This window comes from Schistocerca cancellata, chromosome 1 (assembly GCF_023864275.1).
Source record: "Schistocerca cancellata isolate TAMUIC-IGC-003103 chromosome 1, iqSchCanc2.1, whole genome shotgun sequence".
Lineage (NCBI taxonomy): Eukaryota > Metazoa > Arthropoda > Insecta > Orthoptera > Acrididae > Schistocerca > Schistocerca cancellata.
In genome coordinates, this window is record NC_064626.1 from 8,075,656 (window position 1) to 8,097,422 (window position 21,767).

The 21,767-nt window shown below is 38.5% G+C and overlaps 1 protein-coding gene across 3 annotated transcripts in view; it reads left to right on the forward strand.

Annotated features, from left to right (window-relative positions):
• The first annotated feature begins 6,001 nt into the window (after positions 1-6,001).
• The window catches only part of LOC126163919 (AH receptor-interacting protein), a 176,670-nt gene continuing 160,904 nt past the window's right edge, over positions 6,002-21,767 (forward strand). The window contains exon 1 of one of the 3 annotated variants that reach the window (XM_049920197.1): positions 6,002-6,738. In XM_049920197.1, the coding sequence (XP_049776154.1) occupies positions 6,664-6,738 (75 nt within the window). In that variant the 5' untranslated portion in view covers positions 6,002-6,663. The remainder of the gene's footprint in view (positions 6,739-21,767) is intronic. The other 2 variants (XM_049920198.1, XM_049920195.1) reach the window with 2 other exon arrangements.

The following is a 21,767-nucleotide window of genomic DNA, read 5'->3' on the forward strand; positions in this document are numbered from 1 at the left end:
ATCAAAAGCTTTAGATAAATCTAAGTTAATTCCCACTACACATTTTTTTAGTGTCGATACTCCTGACAATCTCTTTGGTATAGGCATGGATAGCTGATTCTGTGCTGTGGCCCGAGCGAAAGCCATGTTGATTGCAGTTTAGAAGTTTGTGAGCATCTAAGTAATTTATGGGTCTGGTTTTCATTAATTTCTCTAGAATTTTTGAAAATGATTGGAGAAGGGATATTGGTCTATAATTTTCTACCTTGTATGGATCTCCTTTTTTAAACAGAGGTCTAACCTTAGAGATTTTCAACCTCTCAGGAAACACACTTTCGCTGAAAGACAAATTGGCAATATGTACCAGGGGCTTTATAATTTGTTGGGCAACTTTTTTTATTATTGACACAGGCACTTCATCAACACCTGCAGACATTTTTGATTTTAGACTCTTTATCACCTTTAATATTTCATTATCATTTGTGGGAGTTAACAACATACTACTGTCTACTTTTGGGGCTGTTAATTTCTCATGTTTAGTAAAGTTTTTACTTAATGACACTGGTACACTTAAAAAGTAATTATTAATGTAATTTGCTAGAGTTTCATCTTTTAATTCAATATTTTCACTATTTTTGAGTACTATTTCCTGATCCTTGAGGTCCTTACCTGTTTCCCTTTTCACAATTTCCCAAATAGTTTTTGATTTATTCCCTGATTTTCTTATTAACTTATCATTACTCAGTAATTTTGCTTTTGTAATTACTTTTCTATATATTTTTTGTAATTTGTTACATATTCTTTAAACTTGGGGTCAGTCCAACTTTTCAGTCTATAGTTAAGCATTTTCATGGTCCTGGAGGAATTTCTAATACCTGTTGTGATCCAGGAGTTAGCATGTGTATGCCCAAATGTGTTTGTTTTGACAAGTTTCTTAGGAAAACACATTTCAAAATTCAACAAAAACAGGGAAGAAAAAACATTATATGCGGTGTTTGTGCTAGTTTGTAACAGTACTTCTGCCCATGATTGGTTAGTCAGTGTATTTATGAAGTGACTGCAACTATTTGTGGAGAAGGTTCTTTTGTACATTTGGTATGAACTATGGGAAATTTAAGGATAAGTGCATTGTGATCAGATATTCCTAGGTCAACATTTATTACATATATATCTATGGCATCTATATTTGTGAAGATATTATCTATGAGACTTTTTGAAGAGTTTGTTATTCTTGTAGGGTTAGTTATATGTGGATACAAATTGAAGCTATGTAAAACATTCAGGAACTGATCTTTGGATGCACCTTCAGTCAATAAGTTGACATTAAAATCTCCACTTATAATTATTGTTGATTTTTTATGATGTAATATTTTGAGCAATGCCTCTAACTTATTTCTAAAAATTTCAGGATCACCACATGGTGATCTGTACACTGACATTATTATTAATTTACTCTTTTGCATATTCAACTGTATTGCTGCAGCCTCAAAATGTTTTTCTGCATTCAAGGATTCAGTTACAGTCATATTTTTAACCTTTACTCCAGGTTTTACATAAATGCAAACACCACCATGTTTTGTTTCCTTCCTGCAAAAATGGCTTACTAATTTGTGTGGGGAAATGCAAATATTTTCTAGTTCATAACTCATGCACCAATGTTCTTGAATGCAAATACAATCTATACTAGCTTCACTGGCTGCAATCTCAAGTTCTAATATTTTATTTTTAATGCACTGTATGTTAAGGCTCATTATTTTTAAATTATTGAAATTAGATTGAGAGGAGTTTGTACTCATGCTTCCCAATGTTACCGGCTGTTCGTTGCTGAGGCTGGGTACCAAAAATCCTTAAGAATTACATGTTTCCTGCTCCTTGTATTTCTTACCCCTGGACCTGCCACCATACTTGTTGTATCTGTAGTTGTAGCTGCTGTTTCAGTGGATGCTGGAGGTGTTTCTGAAGCTGATGATTCAGTGGATGTTGGAGCTGCTGCCATTTTTGATGCTGAGTCTGGTTTTGTAAGTGATGTTCCAATTGATACTGGAACTTTTGCTGAAACTGTATTTTCGTTTAAATCTTGAACTACAGTTGGCACTGACGTTACTGTGGACGTTGAAGCTGCGTATGAAACTGATAAATGATGCTCCGATGGTGCTGATTTTTCTTCTGTTGATGATATCTGAGTGGCATTTTGTACCACTGTTCTTGCCTCTGTTCTTCTGATTGATGGACTAGTCACAGATTCTGGACTTGATTTTGAACCTGCTGGGGAGGGTGGTACATCTGCTGCTGATGATAATGGTTCAGCTATTTTTGATGATTTCGACACTACTGACAATTTGGCTGATGTGGCTGCTGTACTGGACGACACTTCAGATTTTTTTACTTCTTCTAACGTCAAAGAATCTTCTGTTGCTACCAATGATTGGGGGACATCAGCTCTTCCTATTTCCACTAATGTTGATACTTTAATAAGGCCATTTTCAGACAGTGTAATAGTGTTTCGTTCTACTTTAGAGTCTTTAATAGCATTCGATACTTCAGCACTCATGGCTTCTTTCCCTTTCATGTTTCTGTGAAGTCCATGCTCTGTAAAATGCTCTCTGCAATCACTATTTATCCCAACATATGTAGCATTAGGATAACCTTGACATATCTTAGCGAAAAGTCTGTTGGCGGTAATAATCTCAGTATTCACGCAAGAGTTTTCCATGAGATCATACCTATGAGGGATACTGACAACAAAAAATTTCACTTCAGGCATTTTACAAATTACTTGCTTTAAAACTGTTGTAGCACGTCTAGTTTCATTATGGTATACATCGTTGGCGCCTCCAATTATCACACATGTGCTGCCATTCGTCATAGATTGATTACAGCTATTTAAAACTTCACATAGTGGCGCTCCTGGTTTGATTACGCCAGTTACCTTCAATCCTGTTTTCTTAGAACTCATAATTTCGGCTACACCTCTTCCATGGCTGTCTGCTAGAATAAGGATTTCATGTCTACTTTCCAACGTGTGTTTTTTGTTTTGTTTACAAATAGCAGGCCGATTTGTTTTGCTCTGTGAGCGCAATTTAGCGTTGATTACAGAACTGTCCGTATGGATGATGGTACAATTTGATTGTTCTTTCTCCTCTGTGCTATTTTCAAGCACACTAAATCTATTACTTACTTTTAAAGTAAGTTCCGCTGTTTTTGTTTTTGGTCGTGTGTATTTGAGAACTCATGTAGGCTAGATTTTGAGGAATTTCTCACATTTATTACCAAGTTTTCAAGCGTTTTTGCGTATTTTATAATATAATCGAGTTCTTTCCTAAGTTCGTTCTCTACATTCACTTGCAAACCTGCCCTGTGCATTTCACTGGCATTGTCCCGCCCGTTGCATTGTATACCGCAGTCGCACTTATTTAGAACTTCCGATCGTGAGAAACAATGGGTATGGCACCACTTATGATTGAACGCGCAGATTCTTAATCCATTTAACACAATTTTATGGCATATAGTACACTTCACTGACGAAATACGATCACCAATTACCGAGCGATTTGAAACTACGTGTATACTCGCCGCCATCTTACTGCTACATCTTGAAACACTGTTCACTTTGAAATGGGCGAGTGAACATTTAGGCCTAAAATGATCGTCATGATAACGCTTGTTTGTTAGCGGTAAAGCTTGCAAAATATTTGCACAGTTTAAAGATTCCAAATAAATCAAGTTCTTTTGCAGCTTAATTATGTCGTCACACAGAGTGTTGATTATTTTTTTTCTTTTATAGCTATTTCACAACGGATTTCTTCAATATTTCGCTGCATGTGGTTTATCCGGTAATTCATCTTGACTTCCAGTGTTTTTTATTAAAATATGGCGTGGCACACACAGATTATTATAAACAGCATTATATTTCTCACACAGGGAACACTTAAATACGCGTATTTTTTCGTTAAAAGCGGAGCTTACGAATTGTACACCTCTAATGGCCGCCATCTTGATTACACAATACATGCATGCAACAATGACCCTGACATTGAATTTTTAAAAAATATAACAGAAAATACCATCAGTGAAGCATCAAAATGGTTCAGAGCAAACGGTTTTTTATTAAATGAAAATAAAACACAGTACTTGTTTTTCGGCTTAAGAGATACCTTATTTCTGAATGTTTCAAATAATGTTAAATTTCTTGGTATATATTTAGATAGTAAACTTAATTGGAATTACCATATTAACTGTTGTGTTGGCAGAAGAGCCAACACCGTGTTACTAGAGGAGGCCGAAATGCATGCGTTTTAGCTCACACAGGCTGGCGTGAGGAGGGAAGGACTATACTGACGTGAGGTCTGGAACATGACAAGGAATTAGATTTCAAAAAGCGGACGTAATTAGTTTGATACTTAACTTTAATCCATTAATGATGAACGTCGCTCTTGACGGTACATGATTCACAATATTATCTGTTCAGAATACATTCATAGTTACTGAATATGGCCCCTTGCTAGGTCGTAGCAAATGGCGTAGCTGAAGGTTATGTTAAACTGTCGTCTCTGCAAATGAGAGCGTATGTAGACAGTGAACCATCGCTAGCAAAGTCGGCTGTACAAGTGGGGCGAGTGCTAGGAGTCTCTCTAGACTAGACCTGCCGTGTGGCGGCGCTCGGTCTGCAATCACATAGTGGCGACACGCGGGTCCGACGTATACTAATGGACCGCGGCCGATTTAAAGACTACCACCTAGCAAGTGTGGTGTCTGGCAGTGACACCACATTAACTATATATCTGCTAAGCTTTCTAGAGGAATCTATTTGTTGAGAAGGTTAAAAGGTTGTGTATCAGATCAGTATATTAGATCAGCATATTTTGCCTTCTTTCAGAGCATTATTTCTTATGGTTTACTATTATGGGGAAACTGTATCCATGTACGTTATATTCTTCTACTCCAAAAAAAAAAAAAAAAAAAGTTGTAAGAATTATCACTGAGTCTGGTAGACTAGATTCCTGCAAGGCATTGTTTGTGAAACTTAAAGTTATGACTTGTTAATCTCTATATGTATACTGGTGTTCTACATACCATGAACAATTTACCAAACCAGCAATTAAGAGAAAATATACATTCGTATAATACGAGAAACAGGAAACACATTGGTGTACCTTTTCAATGTTTAACTAAGTCTTTAAAAAGCTATAGGTTCCAAATGTTGCAATAAATTTTCTCTTTGTAAATCGATTGTCCTATTGATAAGATCAAGCCAAAACTGTATGAGTGGCTGGTTGAGCATCCTTTTTATTCCCTTGATTGCTGTCAAAAAGAAATAATATTATAAACTTTGGCTGCTCCCGATATACTATATTAATTATTTCATTAGCAGTTCTAGTTACCTATTTGTTAGTAGCTAGTAATAATATTAATTATTTCATTAGCAGTTCTAGTTACCTATTTGTTAGTACCTAGTAATAAGCATTAATCTGTTTTTCGCTGCACAGCTGCAAAGGGCAGTTATTATAATCTGATGTAGTATTTCTTTGTATATAATATGTTTTCCTGTCTTGGTATTCTGTATACTGCTCTTTTCCTGTGTTTTGTACTGGTACATTATGATTCATTTGGTTGTACTACCTCACTTTATATATTCTATCTCCTGTCTATTGACTATTTATAAAACTATTGTAATATTGTACTAATAACTCCTGCATATAATTTTGTTTATATTTTGTAAGTTGACGTTGTCTATTGCTTCTGTGAACTTAACGACAGTAAAATGTTATTATTATTATTATTATTATTATGCTTGAGCATGTGTACCAAATAGGGAGTCTTGTGCAAGCATTTGACAGTTATATGGTTTGAAATAATTTTTAATTGGTCCTATTAAATTACATTCTGTACAAAGGTTGTACTGTACTACAGGTCAAGTCAAACAACACAATATTACCCATACATGGAGAAAGAACAAAGAAAATTAACAGTTCTGTGGGATAGTTTCCATAGCGTGTCTATCACGAATAGTTAATACGGGAATAATGTTTTCCTTTCTTTAACCACTCTTTACTCCACATATCACATTTTATCCTTTGTTTTTATTTTCATGACACAAGCAAAAAGGTTGCCAAAGCCAGCGCATCGTCGTCTTAACTCGACATTTCCTAGTAAGCAAAGTAATGCTCGTACAATCACCCTTGAACCATGTGTAGGCGCCAGGAATTTGTGTCTGCTTGCTCAAGCACGCTTGCGCATTTGTGCTTGTCAAGCAAGCCTTTAATGGGCTGCTACATTTGCAAATATGTTCCATGTTGCTGACAAATGCTTGGAATTCGAGGACTTGCAGTTGGCAAACGAAAATACTGATGCGCTTATTGTGTGTCAGTTGTTTCCTGCTTAAGCACCCTGCATCGTTCGAGTATTGAATCGAAATACCGACATTCAGATTTCTCATGTTGTTTGTGTTTGCTGTACCACCGTTTGACAATACAGCTACTGGAAGTTGAAAGTGTTGTTAGAGAAAGAAAATATGATGTAAGGAAGTGAAATTTATTTCTCTGCGTTGCTGGGTAGATTCCATAGTGTTGAGTACGTACATAGCCGCTTACGCCACCGTGATTTTGAATGAAACACCTGGGTCTACTCACCTTGAAACTAGTCACTGAGACTTTAACATATAAGGTAAACATATTCTGATACGGAATGAGTGAAGCTTTGATCAGCAAGACAATATTGCATGCTGGCAGCAAATGCGTCACCTTCGAGAAAGGAACAAAGGTAAGTGTACATGGATGAATAAGTAAACGAAACATAAAGAAAGTTATTCTCAGAGAGTCTGGCTTGTCATCAAAGTTCGGTGACCCATCATCATAATTAGTTGCGTACTGTCAACATATTGTAACTGCAAAAAGTTTATGTAGCAACAAATGTGTTAGTACTATGTATTTGCAACGTTTCAGTCGCAAAGGATGTTATGATGTTTAAAGGAAGTGATGATGGTGATGGTGGAGAGGGTGGGAACCAATACGTAACTGTGGCGCACCATCAGTAATTGTGTTCAAAGCCATCCGCTGTACAGGAAAATGGCGTGATTAGAATTCGGCGTATAAGATCAAGAAAGTTGCTGATATGATAAATGCGTGTGCCAAACCATTTTACATATTACTTTTTGTCCTATATAAATTGTCTATAAGCAGTGATAGATATTACACTATTATCTTTTAAATGACAAATTGGAACTATAGAGCTAATTGAACTGTAAATTCTGATGATGAAATTAACAGTGCAGCTAAATGTTTAACATAAAAATTTGCATTCTTTTGAGGAGAAGGACCCAGTTTTGATAGCCTGTCGGGGTGGCTTGCGGAGTATAAATGTAGATGTAGATGTAGATGTACCTTTTCAGGACTGAAGTTGGAGTGTTGCACCACTACTGAAATTTTGGTTCTAGTGACAGACTCATCTCTAGCATAGTCCAAGACCCAGGATTGGAAAGTGGCGATTTGGTTGGTGTTGGCGAAGCCAACGAAAATGAAAGCAGAAAATCTTATTGTGGTTCAAAATGATTGGAAGCGAAGCCTATTTTTACGTCAGGAACATTCCACGTCAAATCACACAGATCTTGTCACTCATTATCTTAGATTTTCATGAAACTTTGCACACTTTCTTATACTTATATCATAATAACTTCTGCAAAATCTTTTTGCTTTCAGGCTAAAACCTTTTTTTATATCGAATATTAATGAAGGGATATTCTGATAACTGGGTTCTGCAAGAATGTCAATGCAAAATGGTACTTATCTGCATAAATGCGCATAACTCAGGTGTTTATGAAGGTTTTGATTTGGAATTTTTTCATAACTTACAAGAAGTACATGCCTAACACACATGTAATTATTGGAGCAGGAAAGTTACAAAGAAAATACAACAGAATTTAATGTGTCTCTTTCCAATTTCTGGTTAAACTACAGACCCATTGAAGAATGATTATATCACATTCCTACAACCTGATGGGAACTTATAATTGGTCTTAAAAAATTTCCAAGACAGTACACAATGTAATAAAGTAAAATTATTAATGAAATTTCTATGAATGTACACACAAATAAATCTGAAATCACTATACTTTGTGTTGTGATGAAACAAAAAAAAACTAAGAAAGATCATCCACACCTGACACCCACTGCTTCAGATTTTCATGAAACTTTTTATACTTGCTACTTTCTGCATGGCCATATTCAGTACAAAATTTCTCCACGTATTACATGTAGTTTGGAGGGAAAAGAATGGAAATTTACAAACATAACTGCCGCAACTGAAGTTTGTTATTTTGATTGTGTTATTTCAGACACAAATAACAACAACAATAATAATAACAGAAAGTATCTTTTTCAACACCTCACTGTCATATTTAACCAGATGTCACAGGAGGCATGTCTCTTCATTGGAAAAAAATATTAATAACTGTTACTTATGGGAATATAGTCAACTTAAGTTGTTATGGTCCAAACAATGATTTTTAAAATCTCTGACCGCTGATATAAGATTTATTTTTATTGAAACTGCTATTATTTAAAAAGAAAAAAGAAGCAGCACCCTGAGTTTTGATAGATATTGGATGTTAATTTAACATATTTCACATCATTGTTCAGAAGATCATTCAAATCAAATTATGTAAACTGACATTCTATGTAGTAAGGCTGCCTCATAAAAATACAGAGCAAAAAGTTATAAATTTAATTGGGAAATACGGAAGTGTCCGATCCCACCAGTCTGCTTTGACCCATGATGTCACAAATATGGCGGAAACAAAAACAAACACACACACTGTCCACAAGAAGCCTAATGACACTAACGGGACAAGCGCAGGAAATGGGGTGTTTTGGGTGGGGGGCAAACTAAATATAAACAAATTTAGACGCCTTGCATATCTACAACGTGTAAGTGAAGTGCATGAATACCCACCCACCTCCCCAGGGGTCGTAACCCCTGCAACCCATAGAAGATAAAGATGCTTCAGTAGCTGATTAGTGTTTTTTGTCTTTTTTTAAAAAAAAAATCTCACGGCATAGAACGAACAGATCAGAAAGATAAATATAATAAACTAAAACAGAAATTAGAGGAAACAGATAATTAAAATTAGTGATAAGTGTTTTTAAATTAAAAAAAAAAAATCTCACGAGATAGAACGAACAGATCAGAAAAGTAAAAAAAGAAAAGATAAAACAGAACTGGAGACAGCCACACTCAAACCAAACTCCGTGCCGTCATGACGTCACACACGACAACACTCTTACGTCACGGGTCAAGGCCGACGCGTGGGATCGGACGCTTCTGTCGACCCTTTAATGGAAACATTTTCATTAGATGTGTTCTTTAAATGACAGTATTTGTTTTTTCAGCGAGTTATCAATTAATTTATTTTTGTTTATGTGGAAGTGTCCAATTCCACCCATCTGCTTTGACCCGTGACGCAAGGATGGTGTTGTGTGTGACGTCATTATGGTGTGGAGTTTGAGTTTGTGGTGTTTGATGGTGTCCTCTGGTGGTGGTGGTGTTTTTTAGCTTTGGTGTTGGAGGTGTGAAGTCATTGGCAGTGTTTGTAGCTCAGGATGTAAGGTTTGGAAATTTTTTTCAGTGAGTTATCAATTAAATTCTTTTTGTTTATGTGTTTTACATTTTCTTTAGGTGTTATTGGTTTGCTGCTTGTGGGGCGGTAGGACGTGGCTTCTATTGTTAGATATTGATATGATGATGGAATATAACACTGCTAAATTGCAGTCGGAGACCTCCACCAGTTATTTGGACTGATTGCTGAGATTGTGAAGTGAAGTGAAGTGAAGTGAAGTGAAGTGTAGTGTAGTGTAGTGTAGTGTAGAGAGAGAGAGAGAGAGAGAGAGAGAGAGAGAGAGAGAGAGAGAGAGGGAGGGTGGGTTTGGGTGTGGGTGTGGGTGTGTTGGAGGGGGGAAGGGGGTGGCAGATAGCCAGCCTAGTTTGCAGTGCTGAAATTTGTTAGTGGGTCTATTCTTCTCGAGTTGTGATGTCTTGTTTATTTATGGTGTATTGATTGTGTTATCATTCATGTAGGGATGTTTGATTTTTGGGCTTTTGAGGTGTTGCATTTTTGATTTTATTTTTCGTAGTTGAAGATATTTTTTGGCATCAGTAGTTGGGGTTGACCTATATAGGTCAAGGGAAATAACGGATTCCAATTTCTGTAGTTTTAGTTGTGGTTATTGTTGTTTTGGTGTTGTCAGGTGTGGTTGATCTCTATAGGTCAAGTGAAATGTCAGATTCGAATTTTTGTTGTTGTAGGTGTTATTTTCTGGTAGCGACAGTTGCCATTGAGCTATATAAGTCGAGAGAAGTGTCTGATTTCTTTAGATTTTGTTGGTGTAGCAGAATATTGTAATTTTGTTCTTGTTCTTTTTTTCCCGTCATTTTGTATGTTTTGTCTTTTTTTAATTTTTTAGGTTTTTTTAATTTTTTTATGGCTTTTTATTTTTTAGTTATATTCAGCTTGTCTCCACCCTAAAACCACCAATTCCCCTCAGTTGTCCCGTTACTTAGATTATATTTTTGGAGGGAGTTGTTATTGTCTTATTTATATGTATTTTCGTGGTTGTCGACATGTGTATCTAGCGACGTTATAGGCGCTAGCCTATATGGAGACGCTTAGAATGGCCATTTCTGCCATAGTGATGACTTCATGTGTCAAAGCAGACAGGTGGAATCGGACACTTGTGTAATCCCATTCTAGCCACACTAATGTCAATTTAAAATGTACATGTTCGGTAGTGAAGATCCCTGAAACTATCAATGAAACTTCTTAAAAGCTTCTCTGTTTTTAATCCACTGTGACAAATTATATTCTGTTAACTTCATATCTTCTTCATTAAAATAATACTTTCCCCCTAATAATGTTGATTTAGGTACACCAACTGCACATAAAATGATTTCCAAAGGCACAAAACAAGAGGCTTCCTTTTCAATCCAAAAGAATGACACTGCTGGTTCAGATGGGTGGAGAAAAAGTAGTTAAGCAGTTCCGTCTTCATCACAGACATTTCTGATAAAGGCGAAGTACCACCTGTCATCATATACAGCTGCTACAAAAGAATTTTGTTGAGGACGAGTGCATGTCAATTATGGGGGATTTTCATTGAACGAAAAAACCAAGGAAGTCTTTTCAGAAGAAGTTACTCTTCTAATCTTTAAAGAATCACAAGAAAGTGGTTTGTAATGGTGAAAATTGTGGTACAAGGTATTGTGTGGGTTGTCGAAAATCTCTTCTCAAAGTTCTTGTGTAGGAAACCTACATTGACTTTCTCTAAGAAGTGGGAGAGAGAGAAAGAGAGAGAGAAAAAAAACCATTTGTCAATATTAGCATTCCAGAAATCGTAAACACTCGATGCAGCTGTTATTTGAGCATAATCTGCTAGTTGAAGACCAGCCCTTCTCAATACATATTTTATAGTTCCTCCCAAACCACCAAAAACAGATTTACCGTGGCTAGTAGCAAACAAGGAATGATCAGCGTTAATAGAAAAATCGTTTTTGTGCTCTCACAAATTTTTAAAGTTGTCTCTATTCTTATATTAAGCTGCACATCCATCAATGAAAGAATACACTTTCTTCATTTGTGGTTAATGCTCCGCCAGCCACATAACCATTTCCTTCTAGAAAGCATTTACAAATCCAACATCATGTTCCATGTTATCACTTATAAAGAGTGGTTTACTATTACCAATTTACTTTCTTCATTTACCACATAAACGCACAGGGTATGGATTGTACTGGTGCTTCTTGTCCAGTGGTTACTCTGAATTACATGCTGAATTACAAAACTGTTGTTTTCAGCAAAGTCCACTAAGAGAATTGCTTTTTCCAGAGTTAGATTTTCTGTCAATTTTTTCAATTATTTTCACTGACACTAGATACAAATCAGTGCGGTTTAAGTGCCTGTAATTCTGTTACCAACAAGTCTATGTATTCACCAACACTGGCAGACTGCTTTACCAATTCTGCCTGATGATATGTGTTTATCCACTGGCTGAACTCCATTTTATCATCAGCAACTTTGTAAGCTAATTTATGTTTCAATAATTCTGACAGTTTGTCATCGCTGCGACAATTATTACAGTGATTAAGCATGCACTTGTAGATTTCAGTGTCACATACAAGAAATTTTATGTTCTTTGTATATTTCTTCAATGTGTTCCACATCCAAAAGCAGTTCTACATTTTGCTGGATACCACACGCAAATGCACACACTGAATGAGTGCCTGCTAAAATACATCACTTCGGTTGTAGTGAAGAAACTTTAGAAAGGCCAGTGTTAATGTTAGGATTCTTAAGTTGCAAACAATGAGTCTTTTTTGCATGTACACATTCTTCTGGATGCTAACTTTGTCTTTTGCTCCTTGTAACATTCGAGTATATTCATCATTTTGGTAGAAATCAGTGACAGTCTTCACCACTTCATCAGCAATAACTTTCCCACTTTTTGATTTAGGAATTGATAAAATACCGGAAATACAGAAGCGTCCGATTCCACCCGTCTGCTTTGACCGATGATGTCACAAATATGGCGGAAACAACCATACACTAAGACTCCAGGGCGCCTGTGACGTCATTACATAAACATGACAACAAACACAAAAATACATTGAAAAATCAACATGCACATGTTCCGCAAAAAACCTCATGAAACTAATGGGAAATTGGGTGTTTTTGAGTGGGTACAAAGTAAATATAAACAAACTTAGACATACACCACCATACCAAACCACACAAAATGACGAAAAAAACTGACAACACAAAACTCCCCAAATTCCACCAAACACAATATCCTCTGGAATCGGACACTTCCCTTGGCCTATATAGCTCAACAGCAACTCCCGATACTAGAACACGTACAGCCACAACCACTCATTGGGATCAAACAGTCCCCTTCACCCACATACGTCAACAGCAACTCCCAATACCAAAAACTCACAGATACGACCACAAATTGGAATCTAAAACTTCCCTTCAACTACATACCTAGAAACCAACTCACAATACCAAATCACCAGTACAACAAACCACTCAACCAGAACCACTCCACCAGCCAGAACAACACATAACAAATACACTAAAAACTAGAAAAATAAAAACTTACCACAACAAAGTTCCGGCGCCGCAACCTAGGTCGGCCACCATAATCACACACAGCCACACACCCAGCCACATACCCACACCCACACACCAACTAAAAAATACACAACCAACAGAAAGACCCAACCCACCCACACCCAACCCCCAAACCCAATCTCCCCCCTCACCCCAAAATAAATTACCTATAAACAAAAAACAAACGCAAAATAATAAAATCGCAATCACACACTACAACTCAACAAAAACTGCAACAAAATAGATCCTCCACAACTAAATCACAAACCAGCACATTCCCCCCCCCCCCCCCCCCCCCACACACACACACAATCAGTACCAACAAGTAAACACCCCTTAGCCCTTAACAATAACCCTCGGGGATGCTCTTCTGCCAACAGTACTCATCTAAATGAGACTGAAGGTTAGAAGAGTGCCTCTTCCCCCTCCCAAGAACTGACTTAACGCCCCCCCACATCCCCTCTATAGTATTCGTACAAGACCCCGTCTCATAATTTTTAAACTCTAAATTATGGTTCACAACTAAATGATTGTACCATCTCTCGCCCAACCCCCTATAAGAAAAAAAGCATTGGAAACTACAGTGGAACCTGGTTCTATTAACTCCTCAATTAACCCCACTAATTCTGTCTTAGACCAGCCCTCCACAACCCTAAAAACACATTCCGAACACCCACCCCCTGGTACAACAGACCCCCCCCCCGCCCACACCCAGAGACCAACCGCAGACTTACCCCTCCCTTACTTCCTTTTCCCAAACTGTGACTCGTCCACCCCCACTACAACCCCAGGCCCACCCAACTTACCCCTGTACTTAATAAACTTAGAACATACTTCACGACAAAACGAAAACCAGTCAAGCACACTCCTCTCACTCACACCAGTCTCATGCACGCAAAAACTTTGAGAGGATTTATTACAAAAGTAATATGTCAACAACACTACAGGTGACCGCCAATAAAATGTTTGTTCTACTATGTTTGTTGTGTTCAAAGCGGCTGGAACACAAGTGACCACAGATTAAGACCAACCTATTCCAGTGTCCTAAGGTCACTGTCACCCCTATGGTATTCTGGCATATTGTACATTCCATCCTTGAGGAATTTCAGGGTTCCAACATCTTATACACTGATGGTTCTAAAACAGTAGATGTGATGGGATACTCTTTTACGTCTTCCTCCTGTCATGGTACATCATTTACTGCTGCGATCATGTAGTGTGTTTACAGCAGAGCTGCTAGCCATTAACAGGGCCCTCTATTTTGTTACTGACGTCACCTTTCACAGTGTTTTATATGTACTGATTCAGTGAGCACCCTGTAGGCTATAGACTGATGCTATTCTTGTCTTCTTTTGGTCTCTGCTCTCCATGACCTTCTCCCTGTCCTTGACTGTGCTGTCTGCTCAGTTGTCTCTCTGTGAGTCCCACATTCTGTGGGCATCCCTGGAAATGAATTGGCTGACAGTTTGACTAGAGACACAGATACTTACAGAAATGTGGTAGGGAGCTAGTGATGAGCGGAAAGGTCATAATGAAATTATTAAGTTTCTAAAACAGTAATGATTTTTTTTTAAAGCAAAATCCAAGAATGACATTAACTGAAAAGACTAAATTTCAATATCACTATTGAAGGCAAACACCTTAAAACGGCAACAGTGTAAAATCACTTCCTTTTAGCAAGGAATATTAAATGAAGTAAAACAAAGTACATTTACATTACAAATAGGAAAACATATGATCAAATGATTATGTCACAAATCAACCATCAGCTATTACCAGTAATTATGAAAACACCATTGCCTTTGAAGAAACCAAAATGACTGACAGTTGGAGTTCTAATTTATGATGATAGATGTGGCAGCAAAAACTCCATACAATCAAGGAGATTATTGAAGTTTGCCACTCTTCTTCCTCTTGGAAGGTGTCTACTGTCTTATACCTTCTACACATTGCTCATACTAGGCTCACCCATCGTTTTTCTTGCATAACAAGCTAACCCCACAATGTGGTTGTGGAGTCAGGTTGACAGTATCTCATATTTTGGAGGAATGTCCCCTTTTTGGCTCTTTGTACTAAGTGTAGCCTTCCAAATTCTTGTCTTTAATATTAGCAGATGCTTCATGGATGGTTGACCTAGTCCTCAGATTCCTTCAGGAAAGTAGTTTTTATTTTCCGTTATAAGGTTTCGCCGTCCTTCTAGAGCAGGGGCAGAGTGGCTGTGGTTCGAACCTCTCGTCATGTTTTTTGGGTCTGGGACCCATGACCACTCCCCCAAGCAAAAATCGCTCTTTTATCCTTCTGTTTTTCCAGTTTTTAGATTTGACCTACCCTTTTATGCCTTCTACTGAGTGTGATTTTTAGCTTCTTTGCTTTATAGTTTAACCCCTCTGACTGGATGCACCCACTTTCTGCGGACACTTCTACCTGAAGCACATAACTTTTGAACTGCGAAACTGATGGCCTCACTGTTTAGTCCTATGACCCTCATCAATCAATCAAACAAACAAAGACTCTCTCTCTCTGCATTTTTTTATTTTCAAAGGGAGATAATGACTTAATTTTGTAAACGAATCTACATTTAAAAACTAAAAGCTGTGAACATTTTGCATTATTGTGAAAATTGTACTGTAAATCTGCACTTCAACGCTCTTCATATTTTTCCTCAATAGGAGCTTGTCAGTATTGTTATAATAAGTGTGAGCATTTTTGTGATTACTTTTTACTTTTATTATATGTAATTTGGCAATAGTTTTATATGTTGATTACAATTAAAACAATATACAGGAGTGAGTTGGCTGTCTATGGTAGTGGTGGAGGCTAGATTAAAAAGTTTTCTTTCTTTCCTGATGAGAAATTAGTCAATATTAAGTACATTTTAGTCAGTATTAAGTCAGTTTCTCTATCTGCAAATCAGTACAGTCATTAATTTTAGCTGTAGATTTGTTTTCTGTCCCCAGTAATAGCTGTATGAGTCCAAACTACCTGATTGATCACCATTTGTAACATTTATTTACCTCCAGGCAGGGTACTTATTTCCTTAGAAATGACCACCTTAATCCAACACCCCCAGCCCCTCCCCGGGGGGGATTTTAGTGCACATCACGCTCTGTGGTAGGGGCCCTCTGATTGACCAGCTACTTTTCAATCTCGATATGTGCCTTCTTTGGCTATTGGCTTTATGATCTCTTCCCCTCTAGTCTCCTGGATGCACTACACTGGTTGCTTGATGATCATCTCTCTGCCAGTGACATGTGATATTTCCTGGTGATCCTGTCAGTTTCTTGTCACCATGTGATGGATTACGTATCATGATGGGCTCTTCAAAAAGCAAAGTGGCAGCGTTGATGAGATAGTGGGAGAAATCTCTCATGCAATCACCCATGCCACTGAAACTACTATTCCTCTTTCTACAGGTATGTTTCACTGCTGGCAAGTCCCAGGTGGACCAAGGACATTGCAGTCAGCCTGCATCATCATAGGACTATACAATCCTCACTTTTAAGTGACTGAAGTGTTAATGGTCACTATCTAATTGAGCGCAATAAGGAGGAGTGCTGAGAGCACAATGTCTCCTTCTTGGAAACATATGCTTCTTCATCTAAGGTGTGGTCCAAGCTCCGTAGTGTACTGGGCTGCCAAAGACCAGCAACTATTCTGGATCCACTCCTTTATAGTGATCTTTGTACCAATGCATCAGTTTTGCCTGAACACCTTTTGGTCCACTTTGCAACAGTGTCAGTGTCCTCTTATTACTCAGCTACCTTTCTAAAATGCAGAAATGACAAGTTGAAGACATTTCCCTATATTTCACTCTCCGCCAAGCCGAATTATGTAATGAAACTTTCCCTGACTGGGAACTGCTTTACGCTCTTGTGTCACCTCAGGACGTGGCTCTAGGCCCTCATTGGGGTCATAAACAGATGATCCAACATCTGAATATTACTCAAAGGATTCATCTACTAAGTGTCTTCAACAGTATTTGGCTCAAATGTGTCTTGCCTTTGCAATGGCGAAATGGTGAGGTTGTATCATCGTCCCAGTTCTTGAGTCTGACAGACTCTGTCCGCCAACAGCTACTGATTGATTAACTCACCAAAATGCCCTGCAAACTACTTAAAAGGATGGGATCTCACAATTATGCTTGGTTCTTGACTCTCAGGGTGTTTTGTCCTGCTCTCAGTGTGGTTTGTGGGAGGGACAATCTACAAACTGTTAGTTTACTTTGGAAATGGTGTCTAACAAGCTTTTTCTAAACACCATATCTCATCACAGTCTTTTTTTCACATACGTAAGGCATGACACCATTTAGGGTCATCACATTTTACTCCTCCACCCCCCCCCCCCCCCCTCCCTCCCTCCTCCCATGTCTGGCACTTTTGAAGCTCCCCATCAGTTTGCTATTTCACTCAGCTCTGAGTCTCACAGTCTCACTGTGTGTTGATGACTTTTGTATTTGTTACAGCTACCACTTGGTTGCTTCAGCTGAACAAGAGCTCCAAGGTGCTATCTGAAGTGCCTCTGCTTGGACTTTTTCCTATAGTTTCTAACTCTTCTCTACAGAAATGCTAATCGCGCATTTTTGCTGTCATACCACGGTCCATCAAGACTCACAACTCTACTTCGATAACCATAATTACATACATAATTACATACGCCTCAGTGATAAAAAGGTGACTTGGCTGCCCCATATATGTCAACTAAAGACTAGCTATATGTGAAAGCTTAACGCTCTCAGTTTCCTTGCCCACACCATTTAGCGTGTGGCTCGTGCTACTCATCTCCGTATTTACTGGGCGCTGGTCTTGTCTCAACTTGACTATGGTTGCAAAGTATGGCTTGGTGGCACATTCAGCTTTGAGATTGTGACATAGTTCACCTCGGTGGTGTACAATTGGCCACTGGCACTTTTCTGAGTAGTCCTGTGTGCAGTCTCCTTGCTGGAGCTGGAATATTCCTTCTTCTGCTCCAACAGTGTCAACTGTTGCTCACATATGCAGAGACCATTTGACAATTTACTCATCATCAGACTTATCACTTTTTTAAAATTTTTTTTATAGTGGGGCATTGACTGCCAGAAACCTACCTATGGGTGGGTTCACCAGTTGGAATGCATATTGCAGCCTTCTGTCAGAACCTCCAGCTAACTGTCTTATAATGTATTCCTCACATATCATATCCCCCCCCCCTTGGTTGTTATCCAGGTGACAACTTAGGATTGATCTATTCCACGGTCCTAAAGTTTGTCACCCGATGACCTTAGCCTCTCCAAAAGTATCAGGTGCTACCATCATTCACACGAATGGGTCTAAAACTGAGGGATATGATTTTACATATTTCACAGGTCAGTATCATCTTTGTTTCTGCGAATGTGTAGTGTTTTTACAGCAGAGCTGGCAGCCATTAACAGACCACTACACCTTATTAAACAAGCCTTCCATGATGCTGTTTTACTTGGCAGTAACCCAGTGAGCAGTCTCCTGGCCATTGATTCTGTTACTCTTGTTGTCCTGTGATATCAGCTATTTGTGACCTTCTCTCTGGCCTTGATTGTGTTGCCTACTAAGTTTTTGTTATGTGGGTGCCAGGTCATGTGTGTATCCTGGGGAATGAACCAGCCAACTGCAATTACTCACCCCACCTTAAGTTTGACAAGCAAAAGTGGGAATTTGTGGGTCCAAATAAGGCCATCCAACTGGTGTCTTACCCATTGCTCTCTCAATGTTTTTACTATTGGCGGCCCAGCTGGTGTGTTACTGACTAAGAAGGCATTCCATGCTGTCTCACTGTCTTTGCCGTTAATCGGGTTGATGTGATCGGAAGGGGGGGGGGGATGAACACTGGGAGACCCCTTGTCTGCTCTGACCTTTGTATGTATTGGCTCAATCTGTATGCACCTCCATAAATTATTTCCCAGCTCTGTTATCAGTATTGCTTTCAGTGCCTCAGTTTTACTGCTCGTATGTACTTTCATCATGAGAACACATTCTTGGCAGACATTACTAATTCCAGATGAATTACCCCTGAACCAAGGGAATGATAACCTCACTGTTTATAGTCCCTTAACAACCAACCAACCAACCAGTCACAATTTACCATACGACTAGATGTCAAATGTTGCTAGTAGATCTGCTTTTATTCCCCATGTGAGGTTATCTGTAGGATTTTGACTTCCAGGACAGTGCCTCCATTGACTGGGTAGCATAGGTCACTATTTCTGTCACCTGATTACAAATTTGTTAGGATCATTTTATGTCTACTCCATGGTGCCCTGTTGAGTCACTCCACAAAGTAGCACTGTTTGCATCAAACCCCATTTCTGGAAAAAGTAACAAAGGAATCGTGTGTGAGTCAGCCAATGTGGTAAGCAATTGCAGCCTAGGTAAGGTTACTTTCTTGATTGGTGCCAGTCTATACTTGCTGCAAGCAATATTTGCTGTAAGCAATTTCAGCAGTTGTCCATACATACAGAGCAGCACCACAGGCTGTTACAGATGCACTGTAGAACATGTGCACCTCTGCAGAGTAACTTGTGCCTGTCCTACATGGCCATCTACGAATGTGCAACAATGAATGATGAAGTTTTGAACTATGAGTGCCAACTAAGTGCAGAGTCTGTGGGCTAAAACTTCCTTCCACTTAAGACCCCTCAGTCACATGTCTGGGAAGATTAGTTTGTCAACAATCCCAATGGATGTGAACTGATTGAGAGGATCATAGAACAGAGCTGCTGCTTTAGGAATGTTTTATCGGTTGCTAGTTTGTCAGTAATGTTTTCAGCTACCTTTTGGTAGTTAATGGAGAGATTTAGTATTTCATTTTTTTCCCAAGATATGATTTGTGGGTTGGGTTTAAGACCTTTGGTGTTTCGAGTTAGTTGCCTCTTTGGAAAGTGGAAGGCAAATTTGCAGGAAGAGTGCTGTAAGTTTGTGGTAAACAATTGCAACCTCAGCCCAGTCTCATACACTAGTTAAAAATTGTTCACGAATGTAGAATTCCATATAAATGCTGATACTTGTGGATATTTGTTACTATTTAGCATTGCTAGCTCTGTTATAGCTGCTGACAAAAGGAATGGGCTTGTCACAAGTACAAATGGCAAATATTTAAACTGATACGTCATCACAGTATCTGTGGTGGTGAAGGCACCATCCTCAGTTTGTTCTACAGGGTTTCAAAAAAACCTAGTGAGATCTCTGTCCTCTTTGTTTCAGGTCAGATGTAAGAGTGTTCAGTCGACATCGCGCTCTAGTCCTATTAGAAGTTCGTGGGATTGTAGCAATGTTGCATGCATGCCTGGCAGTAAATTTGCTACTGTTTAGTGGCTGCCATTCAGAGACAGAAAGCAGAGAACATATGACATGCATCGAACATGATCCTGTATTTGGTACTTCGCTGCTGTGTTTCTTTACTATTGGGTGTGGCGAGTAAAATATGCTTCCAACTGTACAGTTCTCAGATGCAGCTTCTAACTGGTCCCTCTTAATGTAGTTTAATGCACTCTCAGGATAAATAAGCTTCAGTTCTTTGTTCTCCTGTATCTTGTTTTGTAAGGAGTAAAAACATACTTTAGCAACAGTACAGTTACTGAAAAAGAGAATATGCTTCTTCCGAGCCAATTGCATGCTCAATACTCTCAGAACTCTTGTTAGACTGGGTTGTGCGCGGGTGTCAATGCTTAATCTTGAGGCTCTGTTATTCCAGTTGTCTCCGAGCCCCAAAAGCAGCACACTGACTTATAATACATCTCATTGAATCTACCATGAATGAAGTTGACAATTGTCTGGTTAACTGCAATGCAAGTTCTACTTCCACCATGAACATATTTGAAGGGATGAAGAACTGATGAAAGTGATATGTTAAATAATTGTTCCAAGTTCACTGTTTACCAATCCTAAGCAGTGCTGATCAGAACTTTAATAGGAAGAAATTTACTGTCTTCTCTTGGATATACCAGCTGTGTGCTCTCCCTCCAGACGATATCCCCTTCATCCTGAAGTACTGTTGGTGGATGTGAGAAATCATTGCTGCTTCAAAAGCTGTGGCATACAACGACCCACATATCTTATCTCCATAGTTGTGGTTCCAGTGACATTGACTTGAAGAGATTCAATCAGTGAATGATGGATAAAACTTAACTTTTTCCCTGTGTTTAAAATAATACATGTCAGTTCACTCCTACTGGTTGGTCCTCTGACACTTACATGAGCAATTTTGCAAGTATGTGAAGATGGAAGCAGTCATTCCAAGCTTGTTTGCTGTCTTGAGGTGGTTATTGGAGGTGGGAATATGGTGCTCACCCTCACATTTCTTATCCATGTATTTAGACTTCAAAATTTATTTCATCTGCTCATATGTGGCAGCTGTGACAGCAGTCGCAGCAACCAAATCCTTGGGTTCACCATTTAGATATCCATGGAGGTATATATGCTTATTCATAACTGACACCATTGCATTTTCATCTATGGAAGCTATTAATTGCTCCCAGAGCTAAGCCCATGCTTGTATGTCACCTGAGAAATGATGCAGTTTGATGGTAGGCAATATGATGTTTACATAGGCGCATTTGTGACTGCAGAGGTTGGTGAATCTGGATTGTATGTATTTCTTTGGTCTGAAGATGCTCTTCATAAAA